General features: G+C 38.6%; 1 protein-coding gene across 2 annotated transcripts in view; it reads right to left on the bottom strand.

Moving 5' to 3' along the window:
* Positions 1–1049: 1049 nt before the first annotated feature.
* MAMDC2 (MAM domain containing 2) overlaps positions 1050–25517 on the bottom strand; it is a 222146-nt gene continuing 197678 nt past the window's right edge. The window contains exons 12-14 of one of the 2 annotated variants that reach the window (XM_021001775.2): positions 6609–6868; positions 2436–2520; positions 1050–2296 (exon numbers count right to left, since the gene is read on the bottom strand). In XM_021001775.2, coding sequence (XP_020857434.1) covers positions 2232–2296; positions 2436–2520; positions 6609–6868 — 410 coding nt within the window. In that variant the 3' untranslated portion in view covers positions 1050–2231. Of the gene's footprint in view, positions 2297–2435; positions 2521–6608; positions 6869–25517 lie in introns of those variants that run through there. The other variant, XM_021001776.2, reaches the window with a different exon arrangement.

Raw genomic sequence — 25517 nt, 5'->3', positions numbered from 1 at the left:
ACAGACTTTTCCCACTGACCTTCTAAGTTGTCTTTGGCATTAGTGGATTGAGGAGTCTCGAAATCTCCACAGCTGCCCATGACTCAGTCCTCTGAGGCCTGCTCCAGGTTCACTGCAGCCTGCGCACCCACACTGCACTGCTCCATGCTCCCAGCCCAGCGCGATACACCTTTCTGATCAATCATCCAGGTTGTCTTGGGCTGGAAATTTGTTTCACTCTGTCTTTTTGTGGGTTCTGCTGCTTCAGAATTTGTTTAAAGCCATTTTTTATGAGTATTTAGAGGGGTTTGGGGGACAGCTTAAGCAAGTCACTGCTTTCACTCTGCCATCTTGGCTCCGCCCCCCTCCTTAGGATTTTCTAAGTAAACCATAATGTGATCAGCAAATAGGGACCATTATTTCATGTTTGCCTGTCTTTACACTTTTAATGGCTTTCTTTTTCTTATTATTATGTCTGTCATTTCTAGAACTATATGAGGTAATTGTGGGGAAAAGTGGTCATCCCTGCTTTACTTCTGCATTTAATGGTAAAGTTTCTAGTACATTCCCCTAGTGTATGATGCTTGCTTTTGGATTTAGATAGATACTTTTTATGACATTAAATGCAATAGTCTTCTAAACTAGTTTCTCTGCTACCAGTTTGCTCCCTCTCTAATCTACAACTCCTACAGGTCTGATTAGGTCACTTCCCTGCTCAAAAATCATCATTAGCTTCTCATTGCTTATAGGATAAAATACAAACTTTCCAGCCTTGCACAATTTAATTCAAATCTACTCTTCCCGACTTATTTTCATGTACTGCCACTCCCCCATTCTAGCCAATTATGCCTACTAGCTGTTTTTCCATGACATCAATTTTCCTTCTCTGTGCCTTTTCATAGTCTATCCTCTATACTTATACACAGCCTCTCTCCACCCATATCTCTTAGAATATTTAGCTTTAGAAGAAAAATAAAACAAAATAAAACTCCCAGTAAACTTGTGCTTTCCACATAATACTTTGTGTGCTAATGAGCAAATTTATTTACATAAGGAAACCAAAAAGAAAATTATTTAAAATTTCATTTATTAGATATTTTTGTCATTCAAAACAGTATGACAGAGTATATAGATGCATAGATTATCTTAAAAGTTCAATAATAGCCAGTAGTTCTATTTAATTATTCAAAACTTGAATATCAAAACATTTGACCACAACAAAATTATTTAATACATTTATAAAAAGTGGTGGGAGTGTGTGCATAAATAGTTTCAGACCTGCTTTATAAAAATGTGTAATCTCTACCCACATACTCACTGAAGACTGGTGACTTCTCTAAAGTACAGTTTGAGGGCAAAAATAAGACAGATAACACTGTACCATAATATAACATTAACTGACTGGTGCTAGAACATTTATGGAGGCCCATTTGTCATACACAAGAATAACAAATAGGTTCATTATAGTAATTGCTGTGGCAACAAGTAGCAAAAATTTCATTTTTATGGAACACAAGGTACAAGAAGTAAAAGACTTTTCTCCAAACAAACTTGTCACCATGAAAAACTGCATTCAATCTGCAGGATATTATCAATATCCAATGCTACTTACTTTAAACATTTATTATTCTTGAAATTAAAATCAAACCAAACCCCCGTAAGACCAGTGTTCCACCCAATACAAACATTCACTGAATGCGGATTTAAGTGAGCACATGTTGTCTTGGATTATACCCCAAGGAGATAGCCACAGTGGGTCATCCTGGCCCCATTTGGGGACACCCAGGGCCTACCTAGAAGTCCCCTCTCCCTATGTCTTGCCAAGTTGCATGTTTTAATGTGCCCGTTACTATTTCTGAGGGCCTATCAGCACAAAATTATTACATACAGCCCTGTTGTACATCTTTTCTTACCTTGATCTGTGAATTTTAAAAATGACTTACAATCAATAAAAATATTAAGATACAAGATCTGTGCAAAATAGAAAAGCCTGTACAAACAGTAACAGTTGTCACATGCCAGAGAGAGAGAGAGAGAGAAGAAAAATAAAATAAGAAAGGTCTAAAAAGCCCTGAGTCAGTAATCTTGCAAAAGTGAGGAGGGAAGGTGTTCCAAATTCTTTCTAAACACCAGTAAAATATTTTAAACTGTTCAGTATTCAATTGCTTTTGTTTTTCAAGATAGGAGAGAGGTTGTGCAGTTGTTCAGTTATTTAGTTGATATGGCATGTCATCCAATTTAGAAAATGTTTCTTAATACTCAATTTCATTCAGATCTTCAGAAAATCCTGATGACTGCTGAGTCATATCTTCTATTTCTGTGAAAGAAAAACAAATAGAAGTGAACAATAATTATTTTTTCTATTGACAAAAAGAAACATCTAATAAGCCTGAGATCACTTTGCAAAATCCATTTCAATCAAACTTGTGTAATTAGGAAAAATAAATAAGTTTTACCTGTACAGGGTCCTGCCCGAAATTTAATGTCATCAATAGCAATATCACTTCTTATCGATGCACCCCGAATAGCTTCAAAAACAATCTGAAAAACAGTTCACATTGGATTTAAGAGTATTATGTATTTTTATAGAGAGAAAACTCACCAGGAGTTTGGTTGCTGACATTGAATAGAACAAAGGATGACTAGCACACCTGTTCCATTGGTTGACTGGACCCCTGATGGTGGATTTATGGGAAGATATGGTCTAGAGCCACATAGGATGGGCAGGTATGGAGAGCTTGTCATCTGGCCTTGAGTGAGTGCCCATATCAAAGAGATAACAGATTCAAAGGAATATTAAAGAAGATATATACATATGTAAATGGACAAACCAAGTAGAATTACATTAATTGATCAAGTAGGCAGGAGTACATTTGTCACGCTGAGCACTATGACCTCAGAGCTGGAGGCACTAGCAGAAAAGGGGATTAGTTTTACTACTCTAAAGATTCTGAGAACAAAATTGATTTGATGCCCAGGCCCTGAAAACAGAAATTGTAAAGGACTGATTTATTTTGCTAGTAATAAGGCTTCCAAGACAATGTCTAGTGAGCCAATTAATACCTCAGAGAGGCTAATGGTTAGCAAATCCTTCTCAGAAAAGATATGTGGTCTACACAGTAATAAGTAGCTGTCTCCTATTTGGGTTTGTTTATGATTTGAATTAAATATTTCAAAGGAATATAAATTGGGCAATTAATAAGCCTTTGAGGATGACTTGAAATTAATACGTCAAAAAAGTTTTAATGACAGACCCAGTGTAGAATAGCCAAAGTAAAAACAACAATGGCAGCAACAAAAACTCTGAAAATACTGTGCTGGGAAAGGTGAGAGAAGCCAAAGATTGATTTTGGTCCTGCAGAGATGCAGGAACTCAAAAGTCTAGGGCAGCTTCTGGAAGTCTCAGGTCTGCCATAATGATATGGATCCTAACCAGATAAGATTTTAGAAAGTATTCATCCTGGGGCAGCTAAGTGGCACAGTGGAAAGAGCACTGGCCCTGAAGTCAGGAGGACCTCAGGTCAAATCCAGCCTCAGACACATAACATTTACTAGCTGTGTGATCCTGGGCAAGTCACTTAACCCCACTGCCTAGCCAAAAAAGCAAACAAAAAAATGAATAAAAAAAAAAAGAAAGAAAGTATTCATCTTGGAAAAGGTGACCTGTGTGGGGAATAGGCTGGTTTTGTAATTGCACATTTGTTCTGACATATTTCAGGAGATCTTAGGTAATCTATCTGAATTCCTTGTATTAGTTAGGCAGCCCCAAAGCAAGTTCCCTTAGGAATTGCCCGATTATCCAGGAGAAGCCCTGGTTAAAAGGCTTGCTCATGTCAGCCTGATACCCACCCCAGTCTAAATCAAAGTTTTCCAGAGTGGGACTGGAATCATGCCAATGTAACTCTGTACTCTTTGGCCATGACCTGCCCGACTAGCCTATATCCATACAATGTGTCAGTTGATCAACATTACTGAGCACCAATGATAAGCAAGGCTATCATGTACTTTGGATAACTCCCACTGGGCTAATCAGAAAAAGTGAATGTACTCCCTAAGTAATTACATAGGCCCACTGTTTCTCTTGTTACATATGCGTGCTGATTATTAATTTTGTGTTTATCAAATGTTAGAGTAGCCTATTTTGCTACTGTAAATAAGCACTGATTCACAACCAAAATCTTGAAGCTCTAGGCTATGGAACATTTGTTAACAATAGATCTAATTGTTTTACATTTTAAAACAATTGAACCACATGCATTTTAGATATTTAACATACTATCTTGACTTGTTGACATTTACTCCACTTACGCTAAGTTAGATGGTCTAGAAAACTAAAGAAAAAAATGCAGAAATGTAAATGTATTCCTTGGAAATAACTTTAGAGTTTAAAACTCTGTTATAACTCAGTTTTATCACTGAGATTTAGTTATTCTGAAAGTATATCTAACTTAGGTGGTCTAGAAAAGTAAAGAAAAATATGCTGAAATATAAATGTTTTCTTGGGAAATGACCATACATTAAAAACCCAGCTTTATCAAAAGGATTTAGTTATACTGAAAGTCATAACAAGTGTCCGCTGTAGTCAGAAAAGCATGTACTCAGCACTAGTTTTTTGTTGATGTTAAATCATTTCTGACTCTTTGTGACCCCATTTGGGGTTTTCTCCGCAAAGGTACTGGAGTGGTTTGCCATTTCCTTCTCCAGCTCCTTTTATAGATGAGGAATCTAAAGGAAATGGGGTTAAGTGACTTTCCCAGAGTCACACAGCTAGTAAGGATCTGAGGCTGGATTTGAACTCATGAAGGTGAGTCTTCCTGATTTTAAGCAAGGTGCTCTATCCACTGTGCCACCTAACTGCCTACTCAGCACTAGTTGCTGTCAGGAAAAGTAAAGGATTCAAAGTGTACTAGCAATTTCAATGCTGTTTTCTCAGGTACCTAGATTTTTAGCTGTATAGTTGTACAGTTAATACTGGGAGAGAGCAAATTACTGCATATATATATCTCTGAGGGATGGATAGATAACTTAATTATTTAGACAAATTACTTTTCCTTCTTTTCAGTTAAAACCTGAGCTCACACACCAATGTTTAGGAAAATAATGTAACTGGAACAGTACAATGGTAATATGCAGAACGTTATACAATCTTTAAGTATGGATTTTACAGCTGGTGCTGCCAATATGCCCTGAGGTTGATGGAGGCACAATTTAAAACAATTGTCTTATTGGAGGTACAGCCTAGGTGTTTCAGAATGGCATTATCTCATATTTGACTAATTACCCCCAAGACACTGGGAAATGTTCTAAGCATGGGCAATACACTCAAGAGGACAGGAGAAGAAAAATGCAGACATTAACTCTCAGCTCTCTCTCTCTCTCTCTCTCTCTCTCTCTCAGTCCCAAGAGAAACATCAAAGAAATTTCTAGAGGGTCTCAAACAGTGAAGCCATGCCCTTCAATCTCTCTTTGCAAACAATCAAATTTACCAAAAATATATGTAGTTTCAGTCATTCTAATTACCCACTAGCTTCAGCTACCACCTCCTTACTACATACCAACAAGTATTGATAATGGCAGGGAATGCAATTCAGCTGTGGACAGATTAGCTTCTTCCCTTAGTTATCATGTGAATTTAACTAGCTGTTGTTTACTCTGGTGCTTCTAATTGCCATGATGCTGACACTGAGGCTTGAGGGATTGTGAGTTTTGAAAAATGGGGGGGGTGATATCTTTTATTCTTCTATCACTGTCATTTCTATATGTATGTTTTACTTCCTCTGTTACCCAAGAAGGTATTCCTTGTAACAAAGGAGAGAGAGAGGGAGAGAGAGAGAGAGAGAGAGAGAGAGAGAGAGAGAGAGAGAGAGAGAGAGAGAGAGAGAGAGAGAGAGAGAGAGAGAGAGAGAGAGAGAGAAAGAAATCCAGTCAGCAAAAATAACCAGCATATCAACCAGGTGTGATACCATTCCCCATCTCTGCAAAGAATGAAGGGTCGTGCATTTTCTCATTTCTCCTTAAGGACTAAGCATGGTCATAATTACAAAGTGTTCAGTTTTGTTACTTTTGTTCTATTTATATTGTTGTAGTTATTGTGTATGTGTATACATATATATATTTACATATATATTTATATACAGTTTTCCTGGTTTTGCTTACTTCACTTTGTACAGTTTACATCTGCCCAGTGCTCTTCTAAATGCTTCATATTTATGATTTTTGTGGCATAGTATTCTTCAATCTATGGACATCTATTGTCATTACTACAAAAAGCATATTTTTTTTGTATATTGGGCCTTCTTTGTCTTTTTGGCCTCTTTGTTATATATGCATGGCAGTGGAATCTCTGGGTCAAAGGGTAGGGATATTTCACTTGTTTTCTTTAATTCCAAATCTCATTCAAACAGAGTTGAATGACTGCCACTGAACAGCTCTGGCAACAGGGTATGTGTTGGTAGAGAAGCAAAGGACTACAAGAGCAGAATACTGCTCAGAAACTGTCAGATGAAGTCAACTGTGATATTGAACAAGAAGGAAATCAACTTTCTTTTTAGAAGGAAAAACCAAAAAGACCATCTGAGGGATATGAATTTGGAATTTCCTCAATTTGAGGCTCAGCTTATTTCATTTACCTGATGCTGCCTTTCACAGCTGTATTCAACCAATCCTCTTAGCCAGGTAATACTCTGCTCGCCTCTTCTTCGCCACAAGAGGGACTCTTCTCTATAACCCTCCATTTTCAAGTAAACATTTAAGAGTCCAGTTCCTGCTCCATACATGTGATAGAAAAATGTGAGGCAGTGCTTTCCAATGACTCCTCTTAGAGATGTTGACACCAGTTGAGCCTTTTGCCCATAAACCATATTAGATGCCTCGATGTACATGTAGTAACCTAAAGAGAGATACAAAGTCAAATACAGTCATAATAAATTAAATTATGTCCTTGCTTCACCCCATACATTCCTATGCAATAAACGGAGAGAAATGAATGCCTAGACTACAATATTGAAAAAGGATAGCACATATATGCAAAATAACATCTCAGAACCCCTTATCTCAAGAAAAAGATCTATTGAGAAAGCTTATTCTCATTACAGTTTAAGCTCAATTGCTTATAATACAGTTTAATTTGCAGGAGGGTAATTTGTTCACTAGGATATCCCCCCTACAACTGACAACTGAAATATCAGCTTTGTTCCTGCAAAAAAATTTTGGCCTTCTGATACAAATATTTATGCCATTAAATTCTCTTCTTTGCATTTGCAAAGAGGAAGAATTGAAATACAGGACCTTGCACAGCTTCAAGATTGATTTAGGTAAAGATGCAGTCAGACTAGGGGGAGATCGTAGGGTCTTTATTTAGGAAAAGGCTCTGAATAATACAGATTGTAGAATCATATGTTTTGTTCTGGCTTTAGAGATCATCTAATACAACCTTCTCATTTATAGCTGAGAAAACTGAAACCCAGAGGAGTGAAATAATTTGTCCAAATTTGCAGTATTTATTGCTTGTGATTAATGATTGAGATGTGTGAGACAGTTGTCAAGCTATTAGGACCCCTGCCTTAGTCAGGGTGTAGTTGTTGGGGGTGGTATACTGGGGCCTAGAGGAAGAAGACTGTAATGAAGAGAGCACTCTAGTTCCATAGTCTAGCCCCAGATGTAGTCAGAAGTTGTAGTACTGCATCCTGCAGGGACAGGAATAATAATAATAATGATAGCTAGCGTATATATAGTGCTTTATATATATTATCTCATTTCATCCTTTTTTCAACCCTGGGAGGTAGGTGCTATTGTTATCCCAATTTTACAGATGAGGAATTTGGGACTTAGAGAGGTCATACAGTATAATAAGTATCTGAGGCAGGACTGGAACTCCAGGTCCACTACTCTAGTCATTATGCCACCTAACTGCCTAAGTGCTTCTGGGTCAAGGCTACTGCTGCTTCCACTGAGAACAAGGACTGTCTGAACATATCTGGCATTTTAAAGACTTAGGAGGGACCATCTCAGGAGACAGGATTGATTAGAGAGAAGATACAAGTTGTCTAAGGCAACAATTGTCCCCAGATTCCTTTTGGAACAATAGAGTCCTCCTAGAAATTATTCCTTGGGCTTTCTCAGCCATGGGCCGTAGAATCTGCCTTACTAATTGCTCTGGTCCTGATATCTGGCTGTTGACTAAACTTCAACCAACCATCTTCACTGATCTCACCTTGGTTCCTATTCACGATGAACCCTCATGCCTACCTTAGCTCCCATGCCTTTACCTTTAGGCCTATGCCAGGAATCTTGCCTTTTGCAGTTCTCTACCTGTCAGACCATGCCTTTTACCTAAGCTTTGCTTCTCCACCTCTGTCCTAGCCTACCTATTCATGCTTTTGCTCAAGTTTCCACAAATCTTACTCTGCTTTGCTTGAAAGAGGGAATGAAAGGATTGAAAATATTTAGCCCAACCTTATTGTTAATACTTTGCTTTACACATAAATATTTGAGTCATCTGTTCTGAATCACTTATGAAATAATCCCTGGTTATAAGATTCTGAATTAAAATACACTGATTAAACAAATGGTAGATACAGATGTGCACTTATGAGTCCAAAAATTTATCCTACTTTTTGTTCTTGTACCTATGAGTCTTAGGTATCAGGCTGAAGACATAGTATAATGTTAGAGTTTTCCGTTTGTAATGAATCCAGTGGAATCCAAAATAATTCTCTTAAGTTGTGCTGACATTTATGACTAAGTGAATTTTGGAATTGTGGGGTCAGTAAATGCAGGGGAATATAAGGGTATAAGTGACCTTTGCAGGGTACTGTTGCTACTCTCAAATTAATCATTTTCCTCAGATTGCGTCTGAGAAATATGAACTATTTTTCCTATTCTGAATACATCTGGATTTTCCATAAGGCAACACTAAAATAGATCAGAATTTTAACCAAAAATAATTTTAAGGAAAATTATGAACCAGCCCAGAATATACTCCATGTGGTACAGTAGAAGAGTGTTGAACAGTGCTTAGCACAATGCCTTTGCTTAAAAATATTGATTGTAGGTGCTTAAAAATATTGATCGATTGGAGTTATGGGACTTGGGGGCAAACCCAGCTCTGCCACTTACTTCTGTGTTACTTTGGTTAAGTTAACATCTCTGAACCTCATTTACTAGATCTGTAAAGTTAGGGGGTTGGACTAGATGACTTTGTATCTTCTAAATCTATGATATCTGTTATCAGTGTAGGTAGAAGGAGGAAATTATTCCTGGTCCCTACAACAATGCTGATGCCAACCCATCCATGCTTATTTATCTTGTGTGACTTTTGTTCATTTGTGCTCCTAAATTTAGCATGGGGTCCACTTAGTGTGCTGGGACCATTCCTTGATTTTTGTTGATATCACAGGGTTAACAAAAAAGTATATGGGCCATTTGCTGCTTTTCCTTACTTGCCTGTCTTCTTTTTCACTTACATATTTCTTAGATGACATCTGGCAGCAGAGAGGACACTGAATTTAGAATCAGAAGACCTGGTTCAAATCCCACATCAGCTATCTACTAGCTGTATAGCCCAGGGCAAGTGACTTTACCCCCTCTTTATCTCAGTTTCTCACCTGTATTGAAAGAGTTGGATCATTGGCCTCTAGAATCTCTTCCATCGCTAAATCTATAATCCCATCATCCTTTACTCCTCTTGAAACACAGTCCAAATTTAGTATCTTTGGGGGATATATGTGCTTTTCATCTTTACATGCCTAGAAATATAATATTTCTATAGTGTCTCTCCCTCTAAAAAGCTTAGGGCTTTGTGGACATCCATAGCAGGCACCTACATTTTGGAAAGCAGACAAATGCCTTATGTGTTTAAGAGCTCTGCCACATTAAAGAAGCAAATGCCATTTCTGTCTCAGCAAACAAAAACTGTGGACCTGGGCCAAGAAATCTGATTGCTGTGAGTCACAGTGGAGCTCATAGGATCTAGCACACACAAGTTTGTAGAATGGATTATTAACTGGGGAAAACAAATTATTTTTCCTCTGAGGATCATTGTTTAACACTCAAGTCTGGGGCTGTAACAGGTCTATTTGGGATGAGGAAATTATTACAGGGTCTTGTCTGTCCTTTGTGTAGCAATTATAAGGCATGTTAAAGCACAAAGCATACTAGGAATTCACTAGGTGGCACCTGTTCCTGTGGCCACCTGGCTTCCATCTGCCTGAGTTGGGTACACAGCCTGAGTGCCTCAGGTCACTTTTTTTCCCTGTGAGCAATAAAGAGCTATGCACAGTCACTCTGGTGATATGGAGAATTCTTAAGAATCAATAAAACTTTCAGTTCACAGTTCATGCATCATAGGAGGAATAGCTGCAGGACAATCCCAGAAGATGCCCTTAACTCTGTTTTAAAATGCTTGTTGATTCCCATTAGCTATAAATCTTCCCAATGATGTAGTTCAAAGGGATTCCTAGAAAAACTTAGAGACAATGAGAGAAAATGATAGATTTCCAGCACAGGAGCTCAAAATATATTGTTATTTCATTTAGTGTAGGAGCTTAATTTAGAATCTTAGAGAGTTGCCTGAGACTCAAAGAGGACCAGTCATAGTCAGTCTGGCATCTGGACCATGGTCACACAGGTAGTATCAGAAATAGGATTTGGGGGGACAGTTAGGTGGCACAGCGGATAAAGCACCGGCCCTGGAGTCAAGAGGACCTGAGTTCAAATCTGGCCTCAGACACATAATACTCACTAGCTGTGTGACTCTGGGCAAGTCACTTAACCCCAATTGCCTCACCAAAAAAAAAAAAAGAAATAGGATTTGAACCCACATTTTCCTAACTTTAGGTTCAGAATTTCTATCTTTTATGCCATGTTGTCTCTCCTTATAATTAGAAAATAGTGTAGGATTAAATGTTTTTTTAATTTAACTTTATTCTAATTCCTAATTTTAAAATAGATTTTAAGTTAAATAGGCTTTATTAACACTCTAATATATTAGCAACAGCTCCATTACAATGATTTTCTGATTATAAATGGTATTCTGGTTATAAATGGGTAAAGATAAAAAGATAAAAGACACATTTACTATGTGTCAGATGCTATACCAAATGCTGCACATACAAATGCAAGCAAGCAATTCCTGTCCTCAAGGTTCTTATACTCTAATGGGAGGAAGCAACACATAAAGGGTGGTGGTGGAAGTAGATGGGGGATGTGAGTGCTCTTGAGGGCATGGTATCAAGATGGCCTGGTACAGGACAAGATGAGGTGAAAGTTCACCAATCAGAACTCAGCTTCTAATAGGCAGGAGAGAGGTGAAGATGATGGCCAAATTGTGGAAAGCATGGTGTGGAGATATGAAGAGTCAATTACTGAGAATTAGAAACACCTCTGACTTTGGTGCTATTATTTTGGAGGATAATTTAACTGCTTATGATCATGAAGACTTCTGAGTCACTGGAAGCACTACTAAATAAAGCTGTGGTTATCTTTCCTAGAAACTGTTTAAGAAAAGATGAACAGCTATCTTCCTGAGATGGAGTGAGAGTAACTTTACCCAGAAGCAAGGGAAAGAGAGATGATTTTTCAAGGTTCATTCATCAGTAAATTACCAGTGCTAAAAAATACAACAATTTCAATTCAGCAATTCAGCAATATTTAAGATACTTTCTAAATAAGACAGATGACTTTTTTTTTTGCCATGAAGCACCCCCATAAACATCAAGAGCACTACAAGAAATAATGGATGATTACAAAGCATTCTGGAAATATGGCACCATGTACATGCTAATAGGACAGCAATGAGTAATAAAATCTCAAGAACTGAGCTGAGAATGTTCTTCATTGCCTCATTAAACAAGGAGCATCTGGACTGGGAACTTCCTAATTCTGCCAGGGAGTGGCTAATAAAGTGGACTGGAATAGGACATGGAAGAGAAAATTCTGCTGAATCAGCTCACTTTGATATAAATTTCAATTGATCTGTAATAATATAATTAGATATGAGGGAAGGCATTTGCCATTAAAAAAAAAAAAGAGACCAAGGAGCAGGTTGTTGGTGGTGATAAATGTGGTGGTGGTGATGGGGGTGTTCCTTCTTGGTGCTTTAGTACCAATCATTCACTGTATTCCTTTGGGTTCCCTTTAAATCATTTATCACAGACCCACGCCTAGCTTTCCCTATTATGTATATATGACATAAAAGAAAGGGCTCTAGGAAAGTGGTTCGGAATGAAGCAGATTTGGTAGAACAGTCATCAATTACAAATCTGGTAGGCATACTCTTCACAGATGAGGCAGGACCTACACTCACCACACGGATAGCAAAATAAGAAACTGACACATTTGTATTATGAACGGCTGACATATATGTAGCACTTTAAAGTTTGCAAAGTATGTTGCCTATAAAATCTAATTTAATCTTCACAACATATGAGGTAAACACTACAGGCAAACAATATGGGTAGTATTATACACATTTTATAGATGATGAAGTGTGACAGAAAACTGGCCTCAGAATCAAGAAGACGTGGGTTCAAGTGCAGATGTGCATGCACACATACACACACACACACACACACACACACACACGATATACATATACACATATTATTGTTGTTGTTGTTCAATTGTTCAGTGGCGTCCAACTCTTTGTAACTCCATGGACCATAGCACTCCATCACTGTCCAAGGGTGTTTCTGGGCAAGGATACTGGAATGGTTTGCCATTTTCTTTTCTAGCTCATTTTACAAATGAAGAGAGTGAGGCAAGCAGGGGTAAGTGACTTACTCAGGGTCACACAGCTAATAAGTCTCTGAGACTGGATTTGAACTCAGGTCTTCCTGACTCCAGGCCTGGTGCTCTATCTGCTTCCCCACCTAGCTGCCTACACACACACACATGTGTATGTATGTATAAATATGTATATACATACATCTATATATATATATATATATCTCATAATGTTTCATTCATTTTGCACTCAGAGTCTTTTTTATCTTCTATCACTTCTATCACTCTTCTGTCTGGAGGTGCATGACATCATTGGTCCTCTGGAGTCATAGTTGGTCATTACATTGATGAGAGTGCTTAAGTCTTTCAAATCTGTATGTGTTTATACATGGATAATGGCCACTTGTGTTCTACCCATTACTTTCCAGGAGCATTCACATGCCACACTCAAGGGTTGATAACCATACAACTCAGAAGGGATGTGGGGAGAAGCAGTGTTTTATCTGCTACATTTATAGATCATCATTATAAATGATGCTTATAACAATGGTCCTGACCAAAGGAAAGATAGTAAGTTATATTCAGGACCTTGGACAAGTCACACACACACACACACACACACACACACCCCGCCCTTGATACTCCATTCTTTCATTTGTGCAATGGGAATAATCATATCTGCACTGATAAGCTCTCAGGGTTGTTGTGGAGAAAGAACATTGCAGACAAAACACTAATCTATTATTTATTTATTTAGGATGGCAAAGAACTGAATTGTCCATTTTCAAGAAGTTAGAATTCAACATTCAGGCACTTAAAAGGTTAACCTTTTACTATTTGGAAAACTGAGCTGTCTTCCCTTGTGTGTGAATTGGATTTAATTGGGGTAGAGTTGCACAAAGTTGTCAGTCTTACTCTCTCTTCCTGAGTCATCAAAGTTTAAAGGCAAGACAAAAGTCAAAATAACAGGTGATGCCCTGGGATGCAATGGATGACCTTGATATCTTTGATGCCTGACCAAGATCTAAGCGTTCCACAGTCTCCGCATCAGCTGCCTTCATGGCTACTGGAATAAATTGTTCTCATCCACACATTCTGTCAGAGAAAATCTTCATATGCTTAGGGTAGACATCTCCCTAACTCGCTGACAAGTTTGAGCCCTGTCAGTGACCCTCAACTTGGGTTAGCCCATCTAGTGATATGATTTACTGGGTTGTGGCTAATGCACATGCTATAGCTTCTTGGAGCCACAGGTGAGAGTTGGATGAATCAGGAGGACACCAAAGGTGGACAAACAGCCCTCACTCCAGAGGTGCTAGTCCTTCTGAAAACCCTGTACATCCCCTGATACATATCAGGATTCTGAAAAGTGAGTGGACACAGGCTGGCACAGGGGTGGTAGAAAAATATTCCAGGTAGGAAGAATAATACAAATAAGAACTTAGAGGTGAGAACAGAAGAATGCCATATAAACTGGTAAATATTTTGCTTGGCAGGCTCAGAGAATATGATCTCCAGTGTAACAAGACATGAGGACAATTACATAAGTTGAGTGCAACTGAAGGAGAGTATTGAAGCTCAAAATGAGAAGTTTTTGGAGTTATTATAGCCTCATAAGAAGTGGAGTGTAAGAATTATTTAGATTTTACTCATAGGGAAACTGTGGCTCAAAGAAAGGAATTGATTAGCTCAAGTTCAGAGCTGCAGAGCCCAGATTTTTTGATAGCAAATACATTTGCTTTTTCTACTAGGCCATGGTGTTTTTCAAGCACAGATAGATAAATATGATCTGCACATAGTATATAGTTATACATATACAAAAAAGATATATGTGTAAACTCTGCAAAAATAATTCATTGGAAATTTTTGAGGTTGATACTAGACTTTATGGACTGGTAGACATTTTGATCTGTCTTCCTCGAAAGTGAAATAAACTGGTATTTTAGCAAAGGTAGTCACAGACCAGGTTCCCCCACGCTTCTGTATTGCCCTTCTCTTCTCAAATGAAGGTTTTGGAGTAAACCATATGAGAAAGATTTGGTCATTTCCAAAAGAAATGTTTTAAAGAGTTGTATAGGTACTCATAATCTCAAGTGTCTTCTAAACATGTTGGTCACCATGTGGGGTAGACATAAAACAGATCAAACTTGGACACTTACAGACATATTTGAGCTATAGTCTTTGCCATCCTTAGCCCTGTGAATTCCATTTTCCATTTTTGTCTCAACATTAGTGGCACCACAGAGCAGATTTTGTCTCTGACAAATTTAGACTATATTAAATTCATTACAATTGGAGCTGTCTGAAAGTGGAATAAGCTGCATTAGGGGATAAGAAGCTCCTGTCCCTGGAGGTTTTCAATAAAGACCAGATAACCATTGTAGGCTATGTTGTTTAGGTATGGGTTAGGCTTCAGATATACTTTCCAGCTCTTAAATTCTATGCTTGTGTGAAAGCAAGCTATTAGAATGACAGCTGAGGAAGTCTCTGGATATTAGATGTAGAATACAAAGAAATAAGAGGGGCTTATGGAAAAGAAACCTGATAAGGAGATTGCCGTAGTCCAGGTCTTAGACAGAATTGGGATGGGAGCCATATTGTGGGAGTAAAAAGGAAAGAATCTGGGGCAGCTAGGTGGTACAGTGAATAGAGCACTGGCCCTAGAGTCAGAAGGACCTGAGTTCAAATCCAGCCTCAGACAGATAACACTCATTAGCTGTGTGACCCTGGGTTAGTCACTTAACCCCAATTGCTTCACCAAAAACAAAAGGAAAGAATCTGAGAAGAATTATGAAAGAACAGGCAACACTTTCTAATAGGCTAAATGTGGGAGGCAACTCAAATGGGGTGGCAAAAAATGACAAGTGTGGGGAACCAAGATGACTATGATGTCATTAATTATGTTGGTGAAGTTGGTGAGGTTTTGGAGAATGATGATGTTGCTGTTCAGTCGTTTTTCAGTTGTGTCCGACTCTTCATGATCTCATTTGGGATTTTCTTGGCAAAGATACTGAAGTGGTTTGTCATTCCTTCTCTAGCCTATTTTACAGATGAGGAAACTGAGGCAAACAGGGTAAAGTGACTTGCTCAGGGTCTCACAGCTAGTAAGTATCTGAGGCCAGGTTTGAACTCAGGAAGATGAATCTTCCTGCCTCTGGGCCCAGCACTCTAACTACCGCCACACCTAGCTGCCTTTTGGAGGATGAAGTGGATGATAAATTTTAGAAATGTTTGCCTTGAATAAGTCTTAGGGTTTTAGGGATCATAGGCCCCAAGAAATATTGGATTAGAGAAAAGGCATTGAAAAAGGATTTGAGAGTTACATGGGTGATAATTGAATCCATATGAATAGAGCCCAAGAGAATGTGTGTAGGAGAAAAGCAGCAGATGTAGGATGAACTTTGATAGCAACCAGAGTTGGTAGAAAGGATGAAGTAAACAATTCAGCAAAGGAGAAAGAAAAGAACTTGTCATAGTAGAGTACCAAAGAACCCAAACTGATAAGAAAGTGTTTAACAGGGTCAAAGGAAGAGTTGGATTTTATCAAGAGGTCATTGATAAGTTGAATAAGAACAATTTTAGTAGAAAGTGAAGACAAGTATTTATTAATCACCTACTGTATGCCAGGCATTTTACAAATATTATCACATTTGGTCTTCATGACAACCCTGTGAGGCAGGTGCTATTGTTATCCCCATTTCATAGTTAAGAAAACTGAACTAGGCAGAGATTAAGTGACTTGACCAGGATCACACAGCTAGCAAGTGTCGGAGGCCAAATCTGATCTCTGGTCTTTCTTAATCCAGGCCCAGAGTTCTATCCACTATTCCACCTCATTGCCTATAGAGAAATGAATATGGAAGCCACAATGCAAAGGATCAATTGGTGCCGTTGGTGATAAAGGAAAAAAACATAAAATGTATCTAAAGCATTTTATCTGTCTTATTCTATTTTGCAGGTCCAGGTGAGCACTTGAAAACATCATAGAGATTCAATTGCCATGCCTTTTAAAAAATGTATCCTAGGGGCATCTAGGTGGCTCAGTGGATAGAGCACCAGCCCTGAAATTAGGAGGACCCGAGTCAAATCTGGCCTGAGACGACACACTTGACACTTACTAGCTGTGAGACCTTGGGCAAGTCATTTAACCCCAATTGCCTAAAAAAAAAGTATCCTAAATGTAATATGAACTCCATTTATTTTACATCTCCATTCTATATTGAAGACTTCCACTGGGCATGGGGAGGTGGGCTGGGGTGATTTAGCTCAGTAAAAAAACAAACAATAGATGTTTCCTTTTATTTGTTCTATCTTTAATGACAAATAGATGAGGACAGTACTTTGCTTTAATACCCATTCATAATAAACAGAATTGGTATTCTTAAGGATATAAAAACAAAAATCAACTGAACATTCTCAATGAAAGTTCAAAGTTAAAAATAGGCTGCAGTATAGAATTAAGCATTTAAGTTTTATGGGGTTCAGTTATGCCAAGGCTCACTGATAAGAAAAGAAGAAAAGGAAATATTTATTTGTATTTATTCTCTTTATATCTATCCTGTCTTATATATGTCTTTATTATCTCCCCCATTAGAAGGTAAGCTTCTTGCAAGGAGGGATAGTTTTATTCAATCTATTTAGAACACTAATTCTATTGTAGGTGACAAATACTTGCCACTTGGTTGATCTCAGACTTATTAATATATGTGTGCTTTTAATTTGATAAATTAACATGCTACCAGTCACTTCTCTAGCTACTCATTAGAGTGTATCCTACTGTGTAAGGGACCAGGCAGAGGACAGGAGACTTGGGTTGTAAGCCTAGTCCTGACTCTAAAACTGACTAATTTTTTTGGGCCTTTCACTTAATCTCTATTTAAGTTTTCCATTTGGGAAAATGGAATTATTGCCAAATGCTCCTCCCTATCTGCAAGGGACAAATAAAATGAAATTTAATAGGGAGAATTGTTGGGTCCTGTACTTAAGTAAAAAAAAAAAGTCAAATGTACGAGCACAGGATGAAGCAGATGTGGTTAGAGGGCAGCTCATGCGAAAGAAACTTTGTGGTTCTGGTTGACTGCAAGTTCACCATGAGTCAAAGCTGGGATGTGGCCACCAAAAAAACTAAAGTAACCCTAGTCTCTATTGACATAGAGTGTACAGAACAAGGGAGGGGACCGCATTGGTGTATCCTGTTCTTTTATTGAAGAATCTCTAGAGAAAAGTGATCGAGATGGGGAAGGGACTTGAGGATTGGTTGAAGGAAATGGAGATATTTACCCTGGACAACAGGAGATCAAGTTAGCAAAAGCAATGGAGAGAACAAAACTCAACTCGAAGTATGCACTGAAGAGGCATAAGAACCATGCCAGCTCTACCTCTAACTGGGGTTAGAGGGAGGGAGTATCTAGGGGGCACCATTGTTGGAGAACAACTGATCTTTGTTGCCATTTCTCAGGAAGCTAGTGTGAAATCAGGAGGATAAATGGCCTAGGAGGCTATAAAAAGCCATGCCATGGTTTGGTCATGGAAAGTTTCACAGAATCATAGAGTTAGGGTCAGAACCAGGTCATCTAGACTGACCCTCTCATTATACAGATGAAGAAAGTGAAGGTTCAGAGAAGTTGTGACTTGCCTAAGGTCACACAAATTGTAAATGGTAGAGTCTGGATTTTAACACAGGTCCTGATTCTAAATTTAGCATGCTTTCTACTACTCCACACAGGAGCTCCTATAGTACATGTATTTCTGTCTGTACTACTCTGGGGCTTGGACACAAATATATCATGTAAGGATATAATTGATGAGGATGTGTATCAGAGATTCAACCTATTGCTGCATATCTGATCCTCAGTGTCTAAGCTCTCAATCCTTAAAGGAGGGGTGTCCAGCAGGGAGGATGAAACAATTAGGAAGACTTTTTTTTCCCTCCAGACTTGTGATTTTGTCAATATAGGGAACTCTGAGCATGGAAACTATTTTAGCCAATGCAGATTAGCAATTAATCTCTAACTTATAGTTTTAGAGAAAAGTTTCTTAACCTCTTCTATGCCATGGACCCCTTAGAAGAATTATTTTAACTGCACAAAATAAAATACATAGGATTGCAAAGGAAGCCATTTATGTTGAAATATAGGTATCAAAATATATTTAAAAAAAAACAAGTTCAAGGATGAAAGGCTAAGAACTCCTACTGTAGAGAGTTGTCTAAGGGCACTGAGAGATTAAGTGATTTGTTTATAGTCCCATAGCTAGTGTGAGACAGAGAAAGAACTTGAACCCAGATCTTCCTGGTTCCAAGGCTGGCTCTCTATCTGCTCTGCATAAGAGCTATTTTTAAAAAGTTGAAAAGCGAGGCAGCTAGGTGGCACAATGGATAGAGCTCAGGCCTTGGAGTCAAGAGGACCAGAGTTCAAATCTGGCCTCAGATCCTTGACACTTACTAACTGTGTGACACTTAACCCTGATTGCCTCACCAGAAAGCAAACAAACAAACAACAACAACAACAAAATAAAATAAAAAGTTGAAAAGCTATAACAATGGAAGAGAGATTTGAATGGGGGAAACCAGTGTCAATGAATGGAATTTAGATGGAAGGTGACAGTTCAATATAGGGAAGTCCACCTGATAATTGAGAGTTGCTTGTGGATGGAAAGGCAGACATTGTCATTCTGGAAGCTTGTGTAACATCAAAAAGTACTATGTGAATAGAAGCAAAGTCTCAATGCTTGTCATGTAGGTGATGTAGAAGAGATTTGTGCACTGTGCAGGAATTTAGAATAGATAAACTCTAACATATCTTCTAACTTTAAATTCTGTGAAAATAAGATTGTAACAAAAAAGCAGAATTCTTTGATTTGTGTTATAAGAATCTAAGTTATTGTGATTTTTCTACTAGATTTTCCCCTTTCCAGTTCCACAGAACATAGCCATATATACTATATATCCACAGAAGGAAGAAAACTTTCCTACTCTTTTCCCTAATTTTCCATTTGAACTGTAGCTTATGGGTTGATAGTTGTAGATTTGTAATTAGACATCTTGAATTAAATTTCCAGTAGACATTTTAAACTTAACATGTCCAAAACAGAATTCATTATCTTTTCCCCTTAACCCTCCCTCTCCCAAACTTCCAAGGTTACTGTCCAAGGTAACAGCAGTCCCTCAGGCTTGCAACCAAGTGTCATCCTGAACTCCTCACTCTCTCTCACCCCTACACCCAATCTGTCACCAAGGCCTGTCAATTCCACCTTTGTAACATCTCTTAAATATACCTTCTTTCCTTTTACACTGTCACTGCTCTAGTACAGGACCTTATCGCCCCATGTCTCAATTATTGCAATGGCCTGCTGGTGGGTCTGGTGCTTCAAGTTTCTTCCCACTCCAATCCATTCTCTGTTCAGTCACTAACATGATTTTCCTAAAGCAAAGGTCTGACCATGTCACCACCTACCAACCCTTCATTCAATAAACTCAAAAGGCCCTCTATCACCTCTAGAATCAAATACAAAATGCTGTATTTGGCATTCAGAGCCCTTTATAACCTAGCCCCCTCCTACCTTTCTAGTCTTCTTATACCTTATTTTCTACCACTTACTCTTCTATCAAGTGACACTGGCCTCCTGGCTGTTCCACAAACAAGATTCCACATATCTCACTCCCAGCATTTTCTCTGGCTGTCTCCTATCCCTGCAATGCTCTCTCTCCTCAGTTCCACCAGCTGACTTCCCTGGTTTCTTTCAAGTTCCATCTAAACTAAAAGTTTTACTGGAAGCCTTCTTGAATCTTAATTCTGATGTCTTAATTTTGTCAATTATTTCCTATTTACCCCCTATTGATATCCTATTTACTTTGTACTCATGTTTATCTGTTGCTACCCCTATTAGATTGTAATCTAATTGAGGGCAGGGATTGTCTTTTTGTCTCCTTTTTTATCCCCAGTGCTTAGCACAGTGTCTAGCACATAGTAAGATTAATAGATAAATAAATGTTTATTGATTGATTGATAGTAATAACAGCAAACATTTATGTAACACTTTAAGGTTTGCAAAGTGCTTTACATATCTTCTCTCAATTTATCCTCACAACAGCCCTGAAGGTAGATGCTATTGTTATTCACATTTTCCAGGGGGAAAGAAACTTTCCAGGGTGAGAGAGATCAAGTAACTTGTGAGGTCACACAGCTAATAAGTGACTCAGGTAGGATTTGAACCCAGGTCTTCCAGATTCCATATCTAGAGCTCTGGCCACCATACCACCTCCTTCTCATATTGACTGACTAATTAATTCATCCAGATGCTGAACATACCACTACCAAACACAGTTGGAAAGTGAGGCAGGGAGGGACTGCAGCTCAAAGTCTCTTATAGTACCAACATAAGACAGTATTATTTAATGTACTTCCTCAAACGTGGTTGGTTCAGCAGAGACTCTTTGTTAAGCTAAGCAAGTGGATTAGTAGATGAGATCGTAAAATTGACTGCTGTCTCTACTGAGACTACTAATAAAAGGTGCCAGATGTGGTGATAGCTCTTTTTGATGTAGAGGACATCTGGCCTCGAAGATGAGAAGCCAATATTATGAACGTGTCACTCACGGCTCACCATCAATTAGGACTTGTTATCATTATCACCTTGTTTCCCTTCTGGTTGATGGGCCTAAGAAAATGTAGACTGTATTTCATAGAATCATGGGAGGCTAGAAATGAAAGGGACCTTTCAGATCACCCAGGCCAACCGCCTCCCTTTTGAGATGGGAATGCCATGGCCTAGAACCCAAATCTTCTGTTCCCCTAGCCAGTCACCTCAGGTGTGGACAGCCTAGTGTGGTGAAAGGAACACCAGACACGGAGTTTGAAGATGTGGATTCAATTCCCATTTCTGACACAAAAGCCATGTGATCATGGGCAAGTTGTTTTGCCTAAGACTTACCATTTTTATCTGTAAAATTGGGATAACATTACTTTCATTACCTTGCAAAGCTCCTCTGAGGATCAAATGGGAAGATAGTCTGAAAAGCTTTGCATACCATAAAGTGCTATATATGTGTAAGCTAATACTATTTAGTATTGTTGTTCAGTCATTTCAATTGCGTCTGACTCTTCATGACCCCATTTGAGGTTTTCTTGACAGAGGTAATGGAATCCTTTGCCATTTCCTCCTCCAGCTTTTTTTTTTAACAGATAAGGCAACTGAGGCAAACAGGGTTAAGTGACTCACCCAGGGTCACACAGCTACTGTAAGTATCTGAGGTAGATTTGAACTCAGGTCTTCCTGACTCCAGGCCTAGCACTCTATCCACTGTGCCACCTAGCTGCCCATAATACTACTTAGTACAGGTCTGGAAATTAGATGACTTGTGTTACAATTCTGTTTTTTCCACTAAATAGCTGTGTGACCTCAGGCAAATTATGCAAACAATGTGGGCCTTAGTTTCCTCCTCTGTTAAAAAAAAAAGAAAGGGTGGGGTGGAGTGGGGTGGGGAGTTTTGAACTCCAGAAGATCCAAATCCAAGGGTGTGCTGGAGTCATCTTCTACAAACTGGAGAGCTAATTTTCAATGTGAACCTTTACAGACTAGAAATCAGCAAATGCTACAAATCAGGGCTTGATTTATTGTTGTATTGATTATTTAGGTTTAAGTGATAGAGAAAATGTTAATAATGTAGATTTTTTTGCAAAGCCAGTTGTTAAACATTTACCAACACATCCCTGAGAAAGAATTCTGGGTGTGGAATCACAGGCCCTGAGTTTGATTCACAGTCCTACTACTTAACAAACTTATATGACTCTCAGGGCCTGTTTCCTCATTTGTAAAATGAGGGAGTCCAACTAGATGGCCTAAATGGTTCTGTCTAGCTGTGAAACTATGATCCGATGTGTACTTGTCCCTTCACAAAATAGGGAACGGGAGTACCCAATGATAGTTGCACTCTCCTCCCCAGTAGGAATCCTAGGAAACTGCGGAGAGGGAGAAAGTAGAAGAAAGGGCCTGTGGCAAGACTCAGAGATCACCTGGTTTAGGTGTTCTCCAAGGTCTCTTATGTTTCTAAGATTTTATTATTAGTCTTATATTTCAATATTGTAAACCTGGGGCTTTAAATTAAAAGAAAGGCAGCATGGTATACTAGAAGACACTGGTAGTAGGGCTTGGAGCTCTGGTTCAGAGACCTGGGCAGATCCCAATTTCCTCATCTATAAAATGGTGATACTAATTTGTAAGTATTATCCGGGATTTCATCTCTCCCCAGCTTCCATAAAATGGAGATAACAGTATTTATACTATTAGCTTTCTCACAGGATAATTGCAGACAAAGTACTTTTTAAGCCTTATAGTGGTATGTGAATGTGAGTTGTCATTATTAATACAAATAAATACTCTAGAGGAGACATTAATTGATTTTTGCTTTAATTGTTGAATATATGAATTCTCTCACATCCTCCTCCAGGATACATATCTGTGGCATTTTTAATACTATTCAAAAAAATAGAGGTACACAGATGGTGGTGGTGGTGTGGTGTTAGGTGGGAACTCATCAGTGGAGAATGTGATTAATAAAAGTAAGGGCCTTTTCTGAAGTTCTGATTGGGTTCCCAAATTAACACAGATTCACAAGCAAAGAAAACTTCATCGAAATTAATAATACCATTGTCCTCTGCTAAATACATTGCTAGGGATCCATAAATACCACTCACTTGAATTTTTCACTTCCAAGTAAACAATTCAATCCCTGCTTCTGGCATCGAAGGGTGACAGTGTGCAAATGGTGAAAATATCACTTGATTCAAGTGTAGGCAGTAGGAGCTGTCTTAGGTCATGGTTTTTGTCGGTAAAAGAAAGAGTATCTAGTCCGATCAAGTAAGGGAGCAATGGGGTGACTCCTACTTTACACAGCAAGAAAACACCAAAAAAAAAATTAAAGACCAAAAAAAATGCTTTGGACATTTTGTTTACAAGTAACTAGAACCAGTGTAGTAAATTGCTCATTTTTGATGGTGGAATGTGGTTTTGTTTTTGTTTTGTTTTTTTTTGGTGGGGAGGAAGGAGGTCCATAGTGGGTACTAAGCTTAAAGCCATTTTCTTCAGTTGGCATCTCCACTAAAAGTTTCCTCTAATGCCTTATCCTAGCCTGGAGGTGATCTTGGGTTCATTGGTCATGTTTTAAATGCATAAAGTAAAACATAGAGCATTACAGAGCAAACCAGTTATACTGAATAGTTAGCAAAATATTTTAAAAACTGAAAGATTGGCCCAGGGACAGATGGTGAAGCAGTGTGTTACAATAGAGAAAGAGCCCTGGCACTGGAGACAGAGGACTTGGGTTCCAACACTGGCTCTGGTGTCCTTGGGCAAGTCACCTAACATACCCAGCCCTTAGTCTCCTCATCTGTAAAATAAGCAGGTTGGACTATATGTCCTCTAAGCATCCTTTTATTTCTAGATCTATGAACCTATTTACTTTGTGCTCTGAGGATAAACCCTGCTGAGTTTAGATTCATCACCAGAAGTTTGTTGCTCAGGGAATGGAAGGTTGCCTATTACGGTTTGCAATCTGCATTAGTGGAAGGAGTACCCACATTGATGAAATCACAGATTATTCAAACACTGAAGTACTTAGTTGGCACACAATTCAGGGTGCTTTAAGAACAGTTTGTGGTTGTTTTAAAGTTTAACAGGTGAAATCAAATAGTAAGGGAAAAGAAAAAAGATAGACCCTGGAAACAACTTGCTGAAAAAATAGGATTTTCCATGTTTTGCACCATTAGAAAGTTTCATCTCGTGGGACAATGGTGTAATAGGAATAGTTATTAGGTTTACCAAGAGTTTTTGCAATACATTTTCCACTGTGGCTTCCTACCTACCACTGCCTACTGAAACCTTTCTGAGGGTGCGAAAAGACAAGGAGTCTCTCTGAACTACCACTCTCAGGATGACAGTTCCCAGACCCCTATTATACACACAAACAAAACCCTTGAGCTTTACAATGCAAAACGTAAGGAAGATTTTGATCATTTTTTTTTCTTTAACAAGTTCTCATGTGCTCAGACACTCCAGACCTGATGTAAATTAGTGAATAAAATTCAAATAATTCAATAAGGTCTGCATGCTTTTTATTAGCTTTTCATAGAATTTGTATTTTGGCAGTGGAGAAGCTAGGAGACCCATTGCTAGTCAAGAACATTTGGATGTTTGCATTCTTCTAGCTTAATGATCCAGGGAGGAAAAAAAAGGCTAGCCCTCAGTTTGTTCAGCAAGTATTTACTGTAAACTTCCAAAGTGTGTATACAGAGAGTCAGTAGATAGAGAGCTTGCCTCCAATCCAGGGAGATGTTGAGTCAAGTCCTCAAAACAAGTCCTCTGATACATACTTAGCTGTGTGACCCTGAGTAACTCACTTAACCAATGAGGGCTAGGCAGCTCTCTAAGTCTATGCATTGCAGAGAAGGCACTGACCTATATTGGTACTGTGATTTCCCTCATCTGAGTTCCTTACCCCAGTGAAATCACAGATCCAGGCCCTGCTCCCTATCCTACTAAGTGTAGTACGTGTGAGTATCTAATAATAATAGCTAGCATTTATATAGCACTAAAACTTTTACAAAGCGCTTTACATATGTTATCTGATTTCAGCTTCACAACAACTCTGTGACCCAGATAATGCTAATATTAGACCCATTTTACCGATCAGGAAACTGAGGCTGAAAGAGGTTAAGTAACTTGCCCAAGGTCCCCCTTGGGGGACCCTATATTAAGTGTCTGAGGTAAAATTTGGACTCAGGTCTCTTTGCTTCCAAATCCAACAATCCACCTACCTG

The sequence above is a fragment of the Phascolarctos cinereus genome, unplaced genomic scaffold (genome assembly GCF_003287225.1).
Source record: "Phascolarctos cinereus isolate Bilbo 61053 unplaced genomic scaffold, phaCin_HiC Scaffold_4;HRSCAF=312, whole genome shotgun sequence".
NCBI lineage: Eukaryota > Metazoa > Chordata > Mammalia > Diprotodontia > Phascolarctidae > Phascolarctos > Phascolarctos cinereus.
The sequence above is the reverse complement of the archived record's forward strand: the minus strand, read 5'-3'. Positions and strand labels throughout refer to the sequence as shown.